Below are 17803 nucleotides of genomic sequence, written 5' to 3' on the forward strand. Positions count from 1 at the left end.
TTTAGCTTTAATATCATGTTTGAATGTGTTTTCGATGTTATTAATACTTGTGTCCCAGACCTTTTTTTGACTTTCGAAAGAAACAAAAATATGTCAGTATCAGCATGTCATCAACTGTCTTTAGGTCTCCAGCAGAATACTACACATCATCTCTACAGAGCTGTGGAGGGGGAAATCTTTATGATGCCTTGCATTAGCCATGCAAATCTGGTGTGGTGCAGGATTGGACAATGCACAGAGGGAAATAAAGGCCCATCCATTCATTGTGGGAGGGAGTTCATAGCAGAAAATAAACATTCTGGAAAGTACACTTGCCCCACATGGTAAATGTTTTTATACCCATCATTACCACTGTTCTATTAAATTTGACTAAATTTATTAAAGATATTTTCATCACTTGCTGTTTATAGCTTTAAAACAATAAACATTCCGATGTGAATTTTCTCTTTGATATTGCTTTCACTATTTTTACAGCCATTTTTCTCTGAACTCAATGTTTCGGATGGGATGTGCGTTAAAATGTGATACCAGTGTACTGGTTTGTAAATGGTAGTCTTTAATTAGTGGACTCAAGTAAGTGTCATTATTTCACACTCTTATTTGATTGTTAACTGAAAACATTTTATAACTCACTAAAGCTCTGTTAAATAACATTAGCAAACAAACTACCTTAAGACAACAGCTAATGGTTGTATTTTGCCAATATGGGCAAACTATGCTGTTAACCACTTTGGTTTGACAACATTAAGAGACAAAATACACACTGTAGATTCCTAACTATAGGGTTATGTTATTTCGCTAATTGTCTTACGCTAGCTTAAACAGATGGTTGCCATAGCCTAAAATGTTAAATGTTAATTCAATTTGAGGTCCAACTGGAAATGTCCTTGATTTCTCTCTGCATTTTCACTATCCATTTGTATTTTTAGTTGCTGACAATGGAGGGGTGAAATGATAAAACTGTGTTGTTGTTTATGATCTTTAAATTCAGCTTTATCACAACACTACTGCATAAAAGCATGTGAGCTTGCCACTCAGGCTGGAAGAAAATGGTTGCCATTTGAATATTGAGAAACATTGCAGAATGTTAAGCATACCATACACCACCTTCAGTATGGTGCATCCATCGAGCCGTTTGAATAATATTTTTACAATTTTAGGGTCTCCTGTATCTGTCACTCTTTTGGTATTAGAGATCAAAATGTGTCTATATACTTATTTTACACAATACTTCCATTCACTTAAGTTTTCATGATGTTTCTGTGATGCATGTAAGCTAACTGATAAGTGGAACGTTGCATGCTGTCAAGTGGCGGCAGGTTCTTCTCTCTACAGGTGGTGAAGAACAACAGCCTTGGATGCTTCAATCCAAACGAGAGCAGTGTTTTGCTGATTGCTGGAAAAGGTTCGAAGATCAACTGCCCAGGTTTCAACTGTAGTAATAAGACAGATGCTATTTGGTACAAGGTAGGATGGCTACAAACATGAACAGCTTTATCTCTCTGCTTTATGTTGGAAACATAAATATCTGTGTTTTCTTACAGGGTAACAAATCAGTTTCTGCTCAGAAGAGAAAATCTTGTGAGGAAAATGGGGTGTTACATCTCTGCGACGTCTATGTACATGACACCGGTGTATATTTCTGTGACAGACAACTAATGGAGCACGGAGAGAGGTGGACCTTCAGGAGGTCTGTTAAAGCCACAGTCGTACGTAAGTTCTGTGCTTGTGTGTGTGTGTGTGTGTGTGTGTGTGTGTGCGTGTGTGTAGGTGTGTGTGTGTGTGTAGGTGTGTGTGTGCGTGTGTTTGTGTGTGTGGGTGTGTTGGGAATGCTATGACTACATAATACACACACACACACAGAGAAACACCAAATACCATGTTTGTAGTTTTTCTCCGATTCCGATTCATTTTCCATGTTGCAGCTGAATGGTACATACGTATCATTGCATTTCACTATTCTTCAAAAAGAGCAACAGTGAGTTGGTTCCAGAGTGGTAAATCACGATTACTATCAAATGTTTGCATCAGCGTAATATTCCACAAACTAAAACGATTTTAAAAATACCAGCACATCATACTTATACTTGCAGATACAAATTTCCTTTTTTTTTTTTTTTTTTACAAAATATTTAGGGCCACAGCAGTGTGTGGTACACAATATTCTTTATTGATTAACGACTGCCAGATAAGGTAGTGTGATTAATTTAGGGGTCCTCTGTCTGAGAGGATAGGTTGGATTGTTGTGGAAAATTTGTGATGACTGTTTGCGGCAGTAGCTCAGTCTGTAGGGACTTGGGTTGGGAATTGGAGAGTCGACGGTTCAAGTCCTGATGCGGACCAAAATATGGAAATTGGTCTGGTAGCTGGAGAGGTTCCCATGTGCAAGGCCCCAAACTCCCACCAGCTCAGGGGGCGCTTCCAGTTGGGGCAGCCGCCGCACTCTGACATCTCTCCTGCATGCCTCCAGGTCCTGCATGTGCATGTGTGTGAGAAGCATGTCTTCACTATAACATCCCTTTGGGGATTAATAAAGTATTTTCAATTAACAATAATTTGTTAGTGTAAACGTGGTAACACCGTCATGTACAATGTTGTTTTATTCAGTACGCATAAATAGGTTCAGTGATGGCACAGACAGGTACATTTGGCTTTGGTCTGCTTTTGTTTACATTCTTAGTTAAACACTAAGAGAGCTGCTTGCGTGGCTATCTTACACTAAGTGCTCAGCACAGTGAAGTACTCGTGTAATTTGTCTTAAATTGTCTTAATGAACCAGTCAAACCCAATACCTACATTGTGTAAGTAGCAAATGGTTTTACAACCATCTGTTCCCATGTAGTACTTATAAATAGGCAAAGCTCTGGCACATTAACTTAGACCCAGTTTAAGTTCAATGCTGCATATTTCCTCTGCTTTTGTAACTTAAAAAACTCTTTGCTTCCTCCATAGCAGTTGGTTTACTGATATGATGGTTTCTCCGTAGATTATTGTACTAGCTTAATTTATATAGTTACTGTTGTATTCTTTCCCCTTTGATCTGAGAATGAAGAGTTTTTTGTTTTTGTTGTTTTTTTACAGTTAGCCATGTTTTGAAATAGACATGTAATCTATACAGTATAGTAAACTGTAAAGATGATCATGCAGAAATATGTGTGTTTCCAAACAGCTCATGAAAAACCACCTTACCCACCTAAGATCCTGTATCCTGATAGCAGCATTACAGAGGAAGCAGAGCTCGGTAAGTGTATCCAGATGTTCTGTGATTTAATTCCACAAATCAGAGTTAATAGATCATTTGAGTGGTTTTAAAACTGCTTTTATAAGAGCTGTTAAATACTCAACATTTAGCTGTAATACTAAATATTACTAAAAAACATGCAAGGATCTCATTTTGAAAAAAAATCACCTATGATTCTTCTCCTACAAATTGATATGAAAATAAGGAATTGAAATATAAATGTATAGTTTTTATAGCATTAATTTTAATGCTCTTTGATTAAGACTATGTTTTTCTGTTTTTGTTTTAGGTCAGTCTCACACACTGACATGTAAGGTAGATTTTCCTTCTGAGCTAAAGTTTGTACCAAAGGTTCAGTGGTTCCTGCATGACGGTGGGAACATGGATTATATGACTTTACTACACATGGAGGAGCCTCAGTGAGTTTCTTAATCGTTTGATTGCTTTTGTCAGGAGATTACTGTATTTCATAATGCAATATTAATTTTTAGACTGTAATATTGTTCTGTAAAATCGGTTATATGTAAACATCACAATTCAGTTTCAGCTGGCATGGTAAGGTTTTTATTCAGATGCAAGGGAGCTAAAATTCTTTCTTCATTTAGACTGGAGGAGAATTTTCAACAATGTATAGTGACACAAAGATCCATTATAAAAGAAGTGACTCCACAGCACTTTAACAACACATACACATGCAACGCCACTAATTCTGTCGGACAGAGCAGGATCACTATCAAGCTCAAAGAGAAAATTAAAGGTACTGTGTTTTTGTTTTTGTTTTGTTTTGTTTTTTTGTTTTGATTTTGAGTACAAACCAAAACTTCAAAATTAAATGTTACTACAGAACTGACTGACATTCCCCAGGTGGAGACAAACACAGCTCAAAATGATTGATAATGTTTCTTAATTTTCTCTTTTTCTTTAAATAAAAAAACGTTTGATAATAATTTGAAAATATAAAGTGTACACGTTTTTCCAGCTCTCAAAATATTTCCTGAAGCCTCAATAACAAAGTACAATCTGATGAGAAATTCATGTGTTTCAGTTCAATGGCCATCACTGGTTGGATATCCCATTGCATCACTGCTGCTTGTAGGTGGGCTGGGAATCATTTTACATGTGAAATGGCTGGAGCTACAGCTTATCTACAGAACCCACTTGCAATGCGGAAAACATGAAGGAGGTCTGAATACAGAAAACACATTCACACACACGCACATACTTGTGCAATACAGAGTAGAAACCCAAATGTATTTGTGCCAATATAAGTGCACTGGCATCCTGGCTGCAGCAGCTGATTGTCACCAAAGGATGTGGTTTCACTTCTATATTTAAAAAAAACAACCTCCTCTGCAGCATGCAGGTTCAAACTGTTTTCCAATGCATTCAACCCTACAAACACCATAAAGTAAGGCAATCCCTACCAAAATGTAAAAAAATACATTAAAGTGTAAATACAAAATCAGGATAAATTCTGGTATCTTTAAATGGTCTAAATTGAGAGTACGGTATGTGAAGAAAGCACATTAAGAAACAGCACCTACTCAAATGGTAACAACCTTATCACAAAATAAAATAGACACTTTTACTTCTCGTATGACTAAACTCTGGTTTTTGATTTTTACATCCAATCACCATCAAACAGAGGAGAAAGAGTTTGATGTGTTTCTGTCTTTTGTGTGGAGTGATTCATCAACAGAGACAGACAGACCTGAAACTGACAAGGAAGGTGGGTCAATATGTTCAGTACATAATATCTGTAACTGACTTTAGTTGTCATTTCATTACACTGGTAAACTCAAATAATATGTGCTTTTATTTACAGTGTGTCTATCCAGCTTTGACCTACTGAACTCAGAGGGAAAGGTCACCCACAAATCCTTAGAGGTGCTGTTACCTCAGGTGTTAGAGGAGCAGTGGGGGTATCGGCTCTGTCTTCTGGAGAGGGATGTGCTGCCTGGAGGAGGTGAGAGAATCAATTGTGTGTGTGCGTGCACGCATGTGTGTACATTTACCTCAAATATGTTATGGAATATTCTTGTTTTTATTGCAGCATACACAAATGATGTGGTCTTTGCAATAAAGAGAAGCAGAATGCTCATCTGTCTCGTGTCAGCTGACTACCTCTCCAACAGTAATGCAGTGTTTGTACTCGAATCAGGAGTCCAGGTGGGTGTTCAATCTGAGAGTAGGGGAAGTCTGATGCTGCTTATCGTAATAACCTTAACTAAGGGTGTCCAACTTGTAAACAGCACTGAAATCAACATCTGCTTTGCATGTATAAAAAAAAAAACTTTCAATCTGTCTTTTTAAATGAATGAGATATGCCAGTAATGTATACCTAAAATCTAAAACCAAGTCTTATTGTTTTTAATTAAACAACCAGGACACTCATTAACATTACTGCAAAAGAAGATATGCAAGGTCTTTGTTAATTTAATTGCTAATTGTTTTAACACTTCTTTAAAACCCTTTCTAAAAGATGCTGAGTGTTTTTTTGGTTTTTAAGGTCTATTTGGGGGCTTTTTTGTCTTTGTTGGAGAGACAGGTTAGTGGATAGAGTTAGAACTCAGGGAAAGAGAGAGTGGGGACTGATATGCACAGGTCAGATTTTAACACAGGCCACCTGCCTAGAGGACCACAGTGTCCGTACATGGGACACACACCAACCACGAGTCTAGTTTTAAGACTTTGGAAAACTTCAGATGCTATTTCTCTCATTCCTCAACACTGTCGGCCTCACAAACAAAATCAATAATTCAAAATAAAATGATGACATAAAAAAACTACTAAAAGAGTGAGAAGAGACATATATTATTTGTCATGATATTAGGATAATTAGCTGTGTAAAAGTACCTACAGTATAATGCTTTAAAGTTGCTACACGCTTATTTCCTTTCTTGCCAAACTCTTCCATTGACCTTACATGTAAGCATCAATGGTGTACCAGCACACAATTAATAGTGTGAAGAAATACACTCTACACTGGATTCTGTTACACTTGTACTTTTTTAGTCAAGTGTGACTCTTGGGTGTTTATTGCAAAAAAAATGTTTGCCATTGGTTTTGATTTCCAGCTAAATAAATCATGTGTGTGATTCTCAAAAAACCACATGGTTTCAGTTGACCGCGTCACTGACATAAACTGAAACCAGTAACTCAATGGGGCGGGGGAATTTGTGTGGTTTCCTGATTCAGTAGAAGTTCAGTTTTCTATTCAGTGATTAAGTTTGTATTTGACTGAACTTTTAAAATCAGCATTCTCTTCAACATTTACTTTGAATAACACAATGTGTCAATCATTCTACTTCCTCTGTATCTTTAGGCTTTGCTTCAAAATTCAAGCCCTAAACTCCTGCTAATATGGGCCAATAGAGGATCAGCAGCCCCTCTACAGCCGGACCCCCCACTGCCTGTCCTGGTCCAGAGGGCCTTGAACGTGCTTCCTAGTCTAGACTGGACCTCAGACAAACCTGCAAGAGCTACCAGCAACTTCTGGAAGTCTTTGAAGAAGTTGATGCCTGATCACAGAGAGTGAAGAAACTCTGGACTGAAACTGTTGTTTACAAAGTGTAAGGCTTGAAAAAAACATAACGTCAATGGAAATTCTACGATAAACGTTAATAGTAATCATGTTTGATTAATAAATAAAGGGTAAAAGTGAGTCACCCTGTTCCATGCATACGGTTGAGCAGAAGGGAATGTACTGAGTTTAACCTTCCATCTACAATGAGCACAGATACTGAGTTTATGAAATTAAGGATTTAGACATTTAGAAACACAAGATCAATTCTATTGATGGATAAATGTAAAAATTATATTGTATATTGCTAATTAGATGATAACATCAGACTACAAAAGCTTGATATGTTTATGTAAGTTACTATTGAGTTATGAAAAGCGTTGGTGTAATTTTGACATTTCTTTAAAAAGTAAATGTTGTTGCTCAACACATCATCTTTATATTTATAAGATCAGTCTTGTGGCCTGAGTCCAAAGCTTACTACATAGACAGTTGACAACTTTTTAAAAAATGTTGATAGTGAATATTTTTCCTTATTTTAATTTTTTCAATTTCTTATGGTGAGGTTTCACCTGCTCATTTATTTTAATTGTTTTTTCCTACTCAACTCTTCTTTTCACAATGTGCAAATAAACCAAAAACAATTTTTAATTTCAAGTGTTTTCATAAAATGTGAACATCTTCTTTAACCTGCTCACCCCACAAAACCACACAAGACACCTCAGATCTGCCGATACCAACCGCCTCCAAACCCCCAGGACTAAGCTCCGCACGATGGGGGACAGAGCCTTCTCCTCTGCTGCCCCTGGCTGTGGAACAGTCTTCGTGGCCACCTGAGGGCCCCACAGACTGTGGACTCTTTTAAAAAGGACCTGAAAACCTTTTTACAAGAACTTTTTCCACAAAAAAAAAAAAAAAAAATCCCACTGCTCTTAGACCTTGTTTTATGCTCAGGTTCTTAACTCTGCCTGATTTTAATTATTTGACGATTGCTATTATGGTTTTATGGTAGGCCTACTTGTAGCACCTTGAGATTTTCTTTTAAATGTAAGGTGCGCTACAAATAAAATTTATTATTAACCACTGCAAAGCACTTTTTATAATTATGCAGAGGCAGGAGTTTTCCACTACATTAACATGAAGTTACACTTTGAGCAGGTTGTGAGGTTTATCAAGTTTCCTGTCACAAAAGACAACAGACAGCACATATCCACTTTCCTGTTTTTATTACACGTTTTTAAATGTGTTTTCGAGAGGTGTGTTTGATAAAGCAGATTGAAGCCGTGGATATGAATGAAATTAGTTTGGAGAAAGTTCTCACAAAAGTTTGTTAAACAACAGAGTAACTGAAAACTTACGATTTAAGTCAAGGGAAAAAAAACGAATAGAAAAAAACACTAGGTGCCACAACTTTAATGATCAAAGAATTTCTGAAGAGGAAGCTTTCAGATGGAGAAATACACCCCAAAAATCATTTAAGATGATAGCTACCAACACCTGGTATCTTTGTCATGGCTGTTTCATTATTTAAACAGTTTTCAAATAAAAAAAAAACATGGTGTTCATCCAATGTAAAAAAAATTAAATTAAAATACTACATCCCAGATTGCTTGCCAAAACTGAAGCTGCTGGAACAAAGCTCAAACAAACACATAGAAAGGTCAAACAAGTCTGCCTTGGATGTGGCACAGCAGGTGAAAACAAAGGGTTGGACAGTAACGTGGTAAAATCTACTGTATGTCTAACCTCTGCCCCACACATACATATGAGCAATAACAATGCACTCAAACACACACTCATTTATGGATTTAAAAAGTCAAACAGTATCACACTCTGTACATTTTTACATGAAGATTAGATGATCAACCCGGCCAACTTGCTCAGGCCCACACCTAGCTATCTTCAGGCAGAAACAACCAGGTCTTATAAAAGGGCACGAGGCCTCTAAGAAGTCAAATTTCCCCGTTTGCCAACATCAGGCAACTGCAGCAAATTTAACAGTAGAAACAATAAACTGACTGTATTAGTTTATGTTTGTCCCATCTCCTTAACTCTCTTCTAAGCATCAGCCTGTAGTGGTTGGGAACATAAACCTAAGCTCAGCCACAGAGTATCATAGAAGGCCAAAAGTATTCTTCATTGCAGCAGTGAAAAATGATTCGAGCTTTCAAAGATATCTCTGTCAAAGTTTAAACTATACAAAAACCTTCATTAGTGACAAGAACTGCTGTAACTTTACAATTTGTCTGCTTGGGCCTTTATCTTTCTCTCCCAAAGTTTTTGATGATCGGAGAAACCCTGTTTCCCCTTGTTGAAAGAATTGGGTCCTGCAGATGTTGGCGTCTCCCTGAAAACACGGCAGATAAGACCATTTAAATTAAAGATTGAAATTCTAGATTATTTGGTCATGAATTTAGCTACATTTTAAATTGTATAAAAATAAATAAATTTAAAAAAATCAGAATTCAAATAAATTAATTTTAAGTGTGTGTACCTCCCGATGTTCTTCATTCTCATCTTTGCCTCAGGCGGCATCTCCTCAGGCTCACTCTACATTATAAGAAAACAGGGGGGTTAAATTGATATTTGTTGTTTATGGCTTTTTAATTATTATTACCTTCATACACACTCACATCATCATCCTCATCAAACACAGACGCCAGTCCTGCCTTCTTTGGAGGAATGGATGGTGCGGGCTCTTTTGGTTTCTGAAACAGCAAAGGGATCCACAGTTTATACTCATTAAGTTCAAATGAAAAAGGTAACATCACACAGCATGCGTGTTAAGTGTGAGCAGTGTGTAGTCAGAATGTAGTTGTGTAATGCAAGTACTGCATTACAAGTACAAACTTACTGAGGCTCCAAGTTTGATAGAAATTGGGTTGGACTTCTTCCCGATCTGACTTCCCATGCTGAAGCCTATCTTGGAGACTTTGGGGGGTGCTGGTGGACCTGCAGAGGACTCATCCTCGTCTTCAGATGACAGATGCTGGGATGTGCGTTTGACTGCGGTCCCCTGTCCTCCCGCAGTACTACAAGAGACAGGCTTAGTTTTCACTCTGCCTTCCTCCTCTTGCGGCCCTGCTTGAGGTAAGACAACTCAACCAGGTGAGCAACAGTTTAGTGGGAACTAGAGAGACCTATAATCAATCATCTTTACCTGGGAGCCAAATGATACACGTTTCTATCCAGAGGTCACTCAGGGTTTTCATTTAGCAAGATATTTAATTCTTAAATATGAGATCAATCTATTTACAAACAGTGTGTTATAACCCTGGCCTATCTGAAATATCAAGTTTTACAGGAACATAAGAGGACTACATGAAGCCTTTAAACTTTCACACTAACAAACACTAGCTCCTCTTGCTATGCTAACTCCAGATGAGCGAGCTAAAGGGACCTTTCTGAGGCTTTAACTTGATTTATTGGCTTAATAGTATTTAATGAAACTTAACCAGACCGCTTTCCAATCGTTCATACAAGGACAACTATTTATCTTTACGCTTTTATTAGCAAATGTCAGCTAACACTCAGTTAGCTTGACAAACGCTTCTTCTAGACAACCATTTGTAGTGTTTTAAAGGTTACGCAGCAATTCAGACCAACATTACATTTGTTAATAGTATAAAACAGAATTTAGACTTTAAAACAGCACACATATCACCTCCGTCTTCGCTGAAAACTCTTCTATTATGCTTGTAATCCGCCATCGTTACGATTCACAATTATGACAATTACACATCCCGCCGCTAGGCGTCCTCGTCGAGCACTGTGAGTCAAAGAAGAAGAAGAAGAAGAAGAAGAAGAAGAAGAAGAAGAAGAAGAAGAAGAAGAAGGAGGAGGAGAAAGAGAAAGAAGGAGGAGGAGAAAGAGAAAGAAGGAGAACAAACAAAAAACAAACACAAGGAGAGACAACACACGACAACATAAACAAAAAACTAAGCAGTGTCATACAGCACAGGGACTAACACATGCTGCACGTGTGTTTTTTAATGTAATATTCTTGTAAATAAACTTTGAACTATTAAAGTTAAAGATGAAGAAGATTAATCATGTTGATGTGGACTATTTTTAATGGAAAATCGGACGCACAAACTATATACTATACTATAAATGTTGTTTTCATGCATTGAAATAGTTTTGATTAAAATAAAAAAGAAAACAGTGTCCACAACATCTCCAATAAATCATGTTTGTTTGTAAGAACTTCTCTAAGCGGCCCATCAGGTATTAAGAGACCTCTTTTTTGTTTGTTTTTTACAGATGAAGGAGCCCTATATGGAAACTCAAGCTGATACCAAAAATATATATATATATTTTTTTTTTTCTTTGCTGCTGGGTCATAAATTCCCTCATTAATACTGATGACAAAAAAATGCACTTGTATGAGTTCAAAAATGGCCAAGAGGAGAAATTGAGCTGAATAGTACTGCTGAGATCTGTCTGTTTAGTCGTCTGTCATGTGAAAATCTCATATTGTTATAAATAGTTCTAAACAACTCATTAAGCTATGTGTTTATGTGTCGGATTAGGAGAACTTTCTTTTATTTGATCAGAAAACAGGGATAATGTGTGTATCGCTCATCTCGTCCACGAGGTGGCGGTAACGCGCACTATACGCGGAGTGTCATCCTCCACTCAAATACAGGAAGAAGAAGCAGGAGGAAAGCTAACATGATTGGAGACTCACTTGGTAAACAGAAAACAAACAGGTAAGAATGGCGACATAAAATCAGCCTTTTAATGCTTTCTATATTATTTTAAGCTACATCTATTAAGAGCTGGATTTAAAGAACATAGAGACTTGTTTTTGTTAGCCCATGGAAGAGTAAATGTTTGTTTTCTTCTTTGTTAGCCGTCCCTACAGACTTTCTCTTCTCTACTATTAACATATGGTATATAATTAGCTGTTTATTGTATTGTTTAATAATATCCGTGTGTGCTGCTTTTTTCCTCTCAGCCTTTAAAAGCTTGGTGTTAAACGATGTACCTGTCAAGATGGGACAGACTCTGTGCATATGCTCCCGTGGCTCTATCACCATCGACAACAAGAGATATTATTTTGTCCAGAAACTAGACGAAGGGTAAGTTAACACGCTGTCATTCACATCACTCCAACAGTAATGTAAAGTGTGTAGAAAAATGTTCAAACAAATGAAGATTAAATCCACCAATGAGCTGGTCTTTTTGTCTGTGCAGCCTGATACAGCTTTGACCTCCATTGTTGACCATGAACACGTGACTGAGCCTCACTGTTAGACTTGGTGACATCTCTCAGTACCCTGAACATGAGTACTGGACAGCAGTGTATTTTAAATGAGCCCTCTGTATACTGTCCTGTTGTCCTCAGTACTAACTCTCCACACTGTGTTGGTTGGATATTTATAACATACAATTACTTTTTATGTATTTGTTGTGTATTTATTTGTTAAAACTTTGTAATCTATTTGAACCCCCAGAGGGTTCAGTTATGTTGATCTGGTAGAGGGGGTAAAAGATGGGCGTTTCTACGCCCTGAAGAGGATCCTGTGCCATGACCGTGAAGGCCGTCAGGAGGCACAGACAGAGGTGGAAATGCACCAGATGTTTAGTCACCCCAACATCTTGAGCCTGGTTGCACACACTTTTATTGATCGTGGAGGCAAGACTGAAGCATGGCTACTTCTGCCTTATATTCGAGTAAGTAACTTCAGCAGTTCTTATGACCCGAGTCCCAGACCTCCCAGAAAATGAACGGGTTCTGATGTGTTGCTGGGTTTGTCTCAACAGAAGGGCAGTCTGTGGTCTGTTTTGGAGAAGCTGAGAGACAAGGGAAATTTGATGCCTGAAAGACAGATTTTGCAAATCTTGCGGGGCATCTGTTCTGGACTCAAGGCCATTCATGAAAAGGGCTATGCACACAGGTAATATCTGCACAGAGCAATTGTTTCGTATCAGTCAGTGCTCAACGTCATTATTTTCAAGCTGCAACTTTTGTCTCTTCCTTTTTCACACTTACTCAATTCCTTACCCGCTACATGTTTGCTTCAATTTGACAGAGACATGAAGCCCACAAATGTCCTTCTTGATGAGGACGACAGGCCTGTTCTCATGGACCTGGGCTCTATGAACCGGGCAAGGATTGAGGTAAGAAAATGCAATTAAGCATGTGAGAGGAAGTTTGTCATATTTCTTAAAAAGTGTCCTTCAGCATGTGAGTTTGTATTCCTTGTAATAATAATCTACATGGCACTACAGGAAGTTAATTTGATCACATTTGGAGCGTCTTACACTAAACACTCGTCTTAAAGTATCTTGTAAAGTTTTGATATAAAATTATTTTAAAATCATTTCATCGTTTAAACAGACAACACTGAACTAGCATATCTTCTTAAAATGAGCTAAATGATCGTAACCCTTGGACAGAATCGATTACAGCAGGGGTTTTTTTTTTTTACAGGTCAGAGGAAGCAGAGAAGCCATGACCATACAGGACTGGGCAGCCCAGCGGTGCACCATCTCATACAGGGCTCCTGAACTCTTCAATGTAGAGAGCCACTGCATTATAGACGAGCGCACAGATATCTGGGTAAAAAGGGATATTCTTCATCCCTCTTGACTAGTCTGTTTTATTCTCTCAATCAGTTAAACCTTTGTTTATGTTTCTCTGGGTAACACGCTGACTTAACTACTTTTCTCTCCTTCTGTTAACGTCTCCATCCAGTCGCTTGGTTGTGTGCTTTACTGTATGATGATGTTGGAGGGGCCGTACGACATGATCTTTCAGAAGGGGGACAGTGTTGCCCTCGCTGTTCAGAATCCGGTGACCATCCCACAGTCCTGCAGGTCAGTTTTCAGACGGATGTATCATCCAAAGTGTAAACTGAAGATACTTTCCCATTGATGTATACTTCTCTGTTGTTGCTGTGGATAGTTGGGGAGATATTTTTTTATAAAGAAAACTTTAGGAAAAGGAAACTGGATGTTTCAACACTTCTGACCTGCTAATCCATTCAGCTTTTAGATTCATTTACAAATAATAAAACACATCTTAATGCTGTTGTAGAACTGCAGAGTTTCCACAGAAATTGTCCATAATTTTCCATTATTATATTTTAGCAATTGTCACTCTGCAGTTAGTAAAACTGACTTATTTGATCTCATTAATTCTGATATTTATATATTTATTTGACCCAGAATGAAAGAAGATAACAGTTTTGGGTTGTTTTTTTCATGCAGGTTATTTTTATTGTACGACATGATCTCAGTTAAGGAGATCACAAATATTATTGTTTTATTTATTTTGTCAAATATTAAAACCTTTGGAAGGTTGGTGTACTATATGGATGCTTTTTATGTCAAAAAGTCAATTCTCAAAATGTTTATCACTGAACTGACCAGCTATGTGTGATTGGTAGTTCTAACCTGTAGTCTGTTTTGTCCTGCCCAGTTACTCGGAGGGCCTGCAGATGCTGCTGAGCTCCATCATGGTGTCGAATCCTCAGGAGAGACCAAACATCCACTGGGTTCTCGACCAGGTACAGGACCTGCAGAGTCGCAGCCCCAACACCCAAACCAACATGGTGTGATTTTGCACGGCGCACTGGATGTGGGATCTTGGAAACCTTTGCACATATATTCACACCTGTTAGCTTGAAATGTTTTCCTGTATTTATTTACCTTATTTTAAAAGCCAAGGTACAGACTTACTATCATGATTCATCCCAACTGGCCTATAAATACTCACTTTTTAGCCCTTGTGAACTAAATTTTAGGACTAAAGCAGTTTAATTTGCAGCAGCAGCCTGTTAGGAAAGGCTTTGCAGGATAAACTACTAACCTGGCTCTTAAAGTGAGCTGAGTTCAACACATATCAATCCACATTCCCCGCCATGCCGTCATGGTTAATTTTCTTGAGGTTTTTTTGTGTGCATTAACATGTTTTGCTGTAATCTTAAATGTTCATATGTGCATGCAGCTCTTCTCCACACCTTCACCCACACTGGGTTTTCTAGTGCCCTCATTTGCAATTCTGCATTTGAACACACAGAGGTGCTCCACCATCACAGTCTGCGCCGCACATTGACTTGGTCATTGACCATAATTCTGTACAGTTACTCATTTTGAAGGAGCCACACAAAGACATCTTCAATGAGAAGAAGTGTAGCTGTCAGAAACAAAATGAAATTAACTTTAAATCAGTGGAATGAAATTTTGATTTTAATTATTTTTATTCAGTCATATTGTGCGTCTCAGTTCTTCTTTAATTCCAAATGTTTTTAAAAAGTGTTTTTCATTTCTACCATAAATCTATGATTTCCTGTCGTGTGTAAATACGGTCTCACATGAACATGAATTTTGACATTGTATGTAATAACAAAACAATAATGGTATCACAGCACTGGGAATGGGGCAACTGTACTGTAAGTGACTTATTTGATTATGGGAAATTCTCTTTCATTTCTTATTCACTGCACAGTAAAGAAAACGTGAAGTATAAAATCTATAGCTGTCTGTGTACACTTTTTTAATATAAGCTTGAGATATAAAGCCTCCTGCTATAAAAAGAAGTCAGTCATAGAAACTGTGTGAGCCAGTGCTCGGTCACTGGAACTCAAACAGACGAATGAGGAAGAGCAGATCGCCTTCAGCTTCACAAAGTCATGGCTTGATCTTTTGTTTCTGTGTGTGATGTCATAACTCAGGTAATAAGATAATAGGTCTTTAAGAAGGCCTGAAGGGGATGCTTTTTTTTTTTTTAAATCTTTATTTGATACTTTCTACATCAGCATGCTCTGGTTTCTAAAATGTTGCAGACGTTACTCTTCACCTAACACCTTGTGAATGGACTAAAACATTGACTGTAAGTGAGGCCTTATCACTTTCCCTTTCAGATGCTGAAAAAAACCAAATCCCCAGTGTACGGTCCCTAACTCCTTAACTTTTTAATGGTTACAGATTACTTAAAAAAAAAAATACAGTAATTTGTGACATGTTAGCATCATGGTATTTTTGACCATATAGAGAAGCAAAGAAGAAAACTTGGCCGTTAACTAATACCTCTCAGATAGTAAATGTATCTTAATTTGTCTTTTTCAAGAGGATGTTCATGCATCATTTTTTAATATCGCTATTAATCTAGGTTTCCTTTTTAACTATATATTTTTCAGTTGGTATTACTATTATCCAGTTATTAAGAGAAACAGCTTTTTGTAATTAAGTTGAGTCAGTCTGGAGTGAATTGTTTCTCTTAGCGAGGCACAACCTTCATCTGACAGTGCTGAGGACTGTTGTGTTGTTCTTTACGTCTGCGTATTTCTTTGTGCACACGTGCTTGGAAACAAATATCCAACTGGTCATGTCGAGAAATTTACAGCTCCATACGTCCTCTCTGATCAGTGAGGTTTAACACTTCACTGCTGGCCCAATTACTTTCAAAGGTAATTTCCGACCTCAACAGCAGCGCATACACAAACACACAAATGACCAGTCATAAAGTGTTCACAACACACCACATATTTACTGTGCAAATGCCCTTTTATGCACAAACATCCCAAGGATTCATTACACTTGAATTAATGACATCCCAGATGATTTCCCCCTAAGGCCCACCCACAAAACCCCCAGACTCCCCGGGGACCGGGTTCAGGATGGAGCTGTGTTTATGGGATCAGTGTGTGCCCACATACACACGCTGTCACATTCAGCCCCCGCATTTTATATTCACCATCATCTGCCTGTGAAGGACTGAAATGATGTCGTATGACAGGAGCGCAAGGTCAACTCAATGTTAGCCCACATTTTAGCACCAATTTCCTGTGTTTGCTTATCATTCAGTTAAAGGGATTCATTGGCAGTTTACATGCTGTATGTGTGCGTGCTTTTCATTTCTTAACCTAATCCTGCTCCTCGAACAAAAACACACTTTAGCTCACACACCATAAACCATCTGAGGGCTTTTATTGATTTGGCGATGAATCAATTAGTGAATTATTTAATTAGCAAAGCATTATGGGTCATTGCAGAGCTGCTTCCAGCCCACACTGTTCCTGGGTCTCTTTAAATCATTTCACACATATGTTCCGACTCCATCTGGGTTTCACGATGTCCTCTTATCTGTGCTACAGAAAAGTTTTCTGAACAGAGTTAAATCAGACAGGATTCCAGCAGGACGTTGTAAAGTTGTCCAGTAAAGTTTCTGCTGCTTCTCCGCAGACGAGCCATTGTGTTTCTTCAAAGCTTTATGTGTCCAGACCCAGAACTTTTGCTGTCACTCAAGTCCAAATTAGCTTTGGCTGCAACTGAAAGAGGAAGAAATATGGACATTACGTCTGCAGTGTTAGTGGGTGAGTTATGACTTGTATTTGTGATCGAGGAGTTCTCTCCATGCAGGGCTTTTCTTTGTGCTCATTAATTCATGGGAGTGTTTGGGTTAAAATGCATAATGACTTCATTAAGGGGGATTGGCGTAATCAAGAAAGGTATTGCTTTAATTACTGGCTCAGGGCCAGACCTATCCGTCCTCTGTAAAAAGCGTAACCCACCCTGTCCACAGAGCTCACTAATTTAATTAAGTGTACAAAATGCTACACCCTAACGTCGCCCTTGGGGGCAATTATGGCACTGGAGATTGAAAGATCTCCAGCGGGGGTATTTTACTTACTGGCAGGAGATTGCCTGTGTCAGTTAGCTGATTGCATTGATTATATTGATTTGTAACAGCTTTTCGGGTAATTTCATCTGCAAAGGTGAGAGCAACACGTTGGCCAGGGGACTTTTTTATTTATTCTTTCTTTATTTAGACCCCGGACTCTTTTGCCAAGTGATTAGATGAAATGGAGCTCCACAATAAGTCTTTTAAAGTAGGAGGTGGGGAGAGGGGTCGATGGTTTTTATTTGCTGGATAAGGTCAGTAAAGGTGGGTGTTATGAATTCTTTTAAAAGGCATCACAACTCTTGCACCTGCAGTGCTGCATGAAGCAACAAGAAGTATCCAAAGTTTACAAATCTATGCCTTTAAAACCCATTTTTGATGTCCACAGTTTTGGAGCTATAACAAT

At 38.1% G+C, this 17803-nt stretch overlaps 4 protein-coding genes across 5 annotated transcripts in view; 3 read left to right on the top strand and 1 right to left on the bottom strand.

Annotated features, from left to right (window-relative positions):
• Positions 1-17803, top strand: part of atic (5-aminoimidazole-4-carboxamide ribonucleotide formyltransferase/IMP cyclohydrolase) — a 74189-nt gene that overhangs the window by 27404 nt on the left and 28982 nt on the right. The window lies entirely within an intron of this gene.
• On the top strand, positions 990-6953 carry LOC306821776 (interleukin-18 receptor accessory protein-like). Its single transcript, XM_079340350.1, has 10 exons — positions 990-1467; positions 1545-1713; positions 3170-3241; positions 3531-3660; positions 3847-3998; positions 4287-4424; positions 4887-4970; positions 5067-5207; positions 5295-5410; positions 6567-6953. Exons 1-10 carry the CDS (start codon positions 1300-1302, stop codon positions 6777-6779), a joined length of 1383 nt encoding a protein of 460 aa, XP_079196476.1. The 5' UTR covers positions 990-1299; the 3' UTR covers positions 6780-6953.
• Positions 7974-10553, bottom strand: pcnp (PEST proteolytic signal containing nuclear protein). 2 transcript variants are annotated; one of them, XM_079340300.1, is made up of 5 exons: positions 10429-10553; positions 9619-9845; positions 9401-9472; positions 9259-9314; positions 7974-9111 (listed from the first exon to the last, which is right to left on the bottom strand). In XM_079340300.1, the coding sequence occupies exons 1-5, from the start codon at positions 10472-10474 to the stop codon at positions 9000-9002; spliced, it is 513 nt and encodes a 170-aa protein (XP_079196426.1). In that variant the 5' UTR covers positions 10475-10553; the 3' UTR covers positions 7974-8999. The 2 variants fall into 2 exon arrangements, with proteins under 2 accessions (XP_079196426.1, XP_079196425.1); XM_079340299.1 differs by having other exon boundaries at positions 9619-9848; positions 10429-10538.
• On the top strand, positions 11345-15249 carry stk16 (serine/threonine kinase 16). Its single transcript, XM_079340433.1, has 8 exons — positions 11345-11476; positions 11725-11848; positions 12224-12443; positions 12534-12667; positions 12803-12890; positions 13204-13332; positions 13468-13589; positions 14194-15249. Exons 2-8 carry the CDS (start codon positions 11763-11765, stop codon positions 14330-14332), a joined length of 918 nt encoding a protein of 305 aa, XP_079196559.1. The 5' UTR covers positions 11345-11476; positions 11725-11762; the 3' UTR covers positions 14333-15249.

Source organism: Symphodus melops (genome assembly GCF_947650265.1).
Source record: "Symphodus melops genome assembly, chromosome: 3".
Lineage (NCBI taxonomy): Eukaryota > Metazoa > Chordata > Actinopteri > Labriformes > Labridae > Symphodus > Symphodus melops.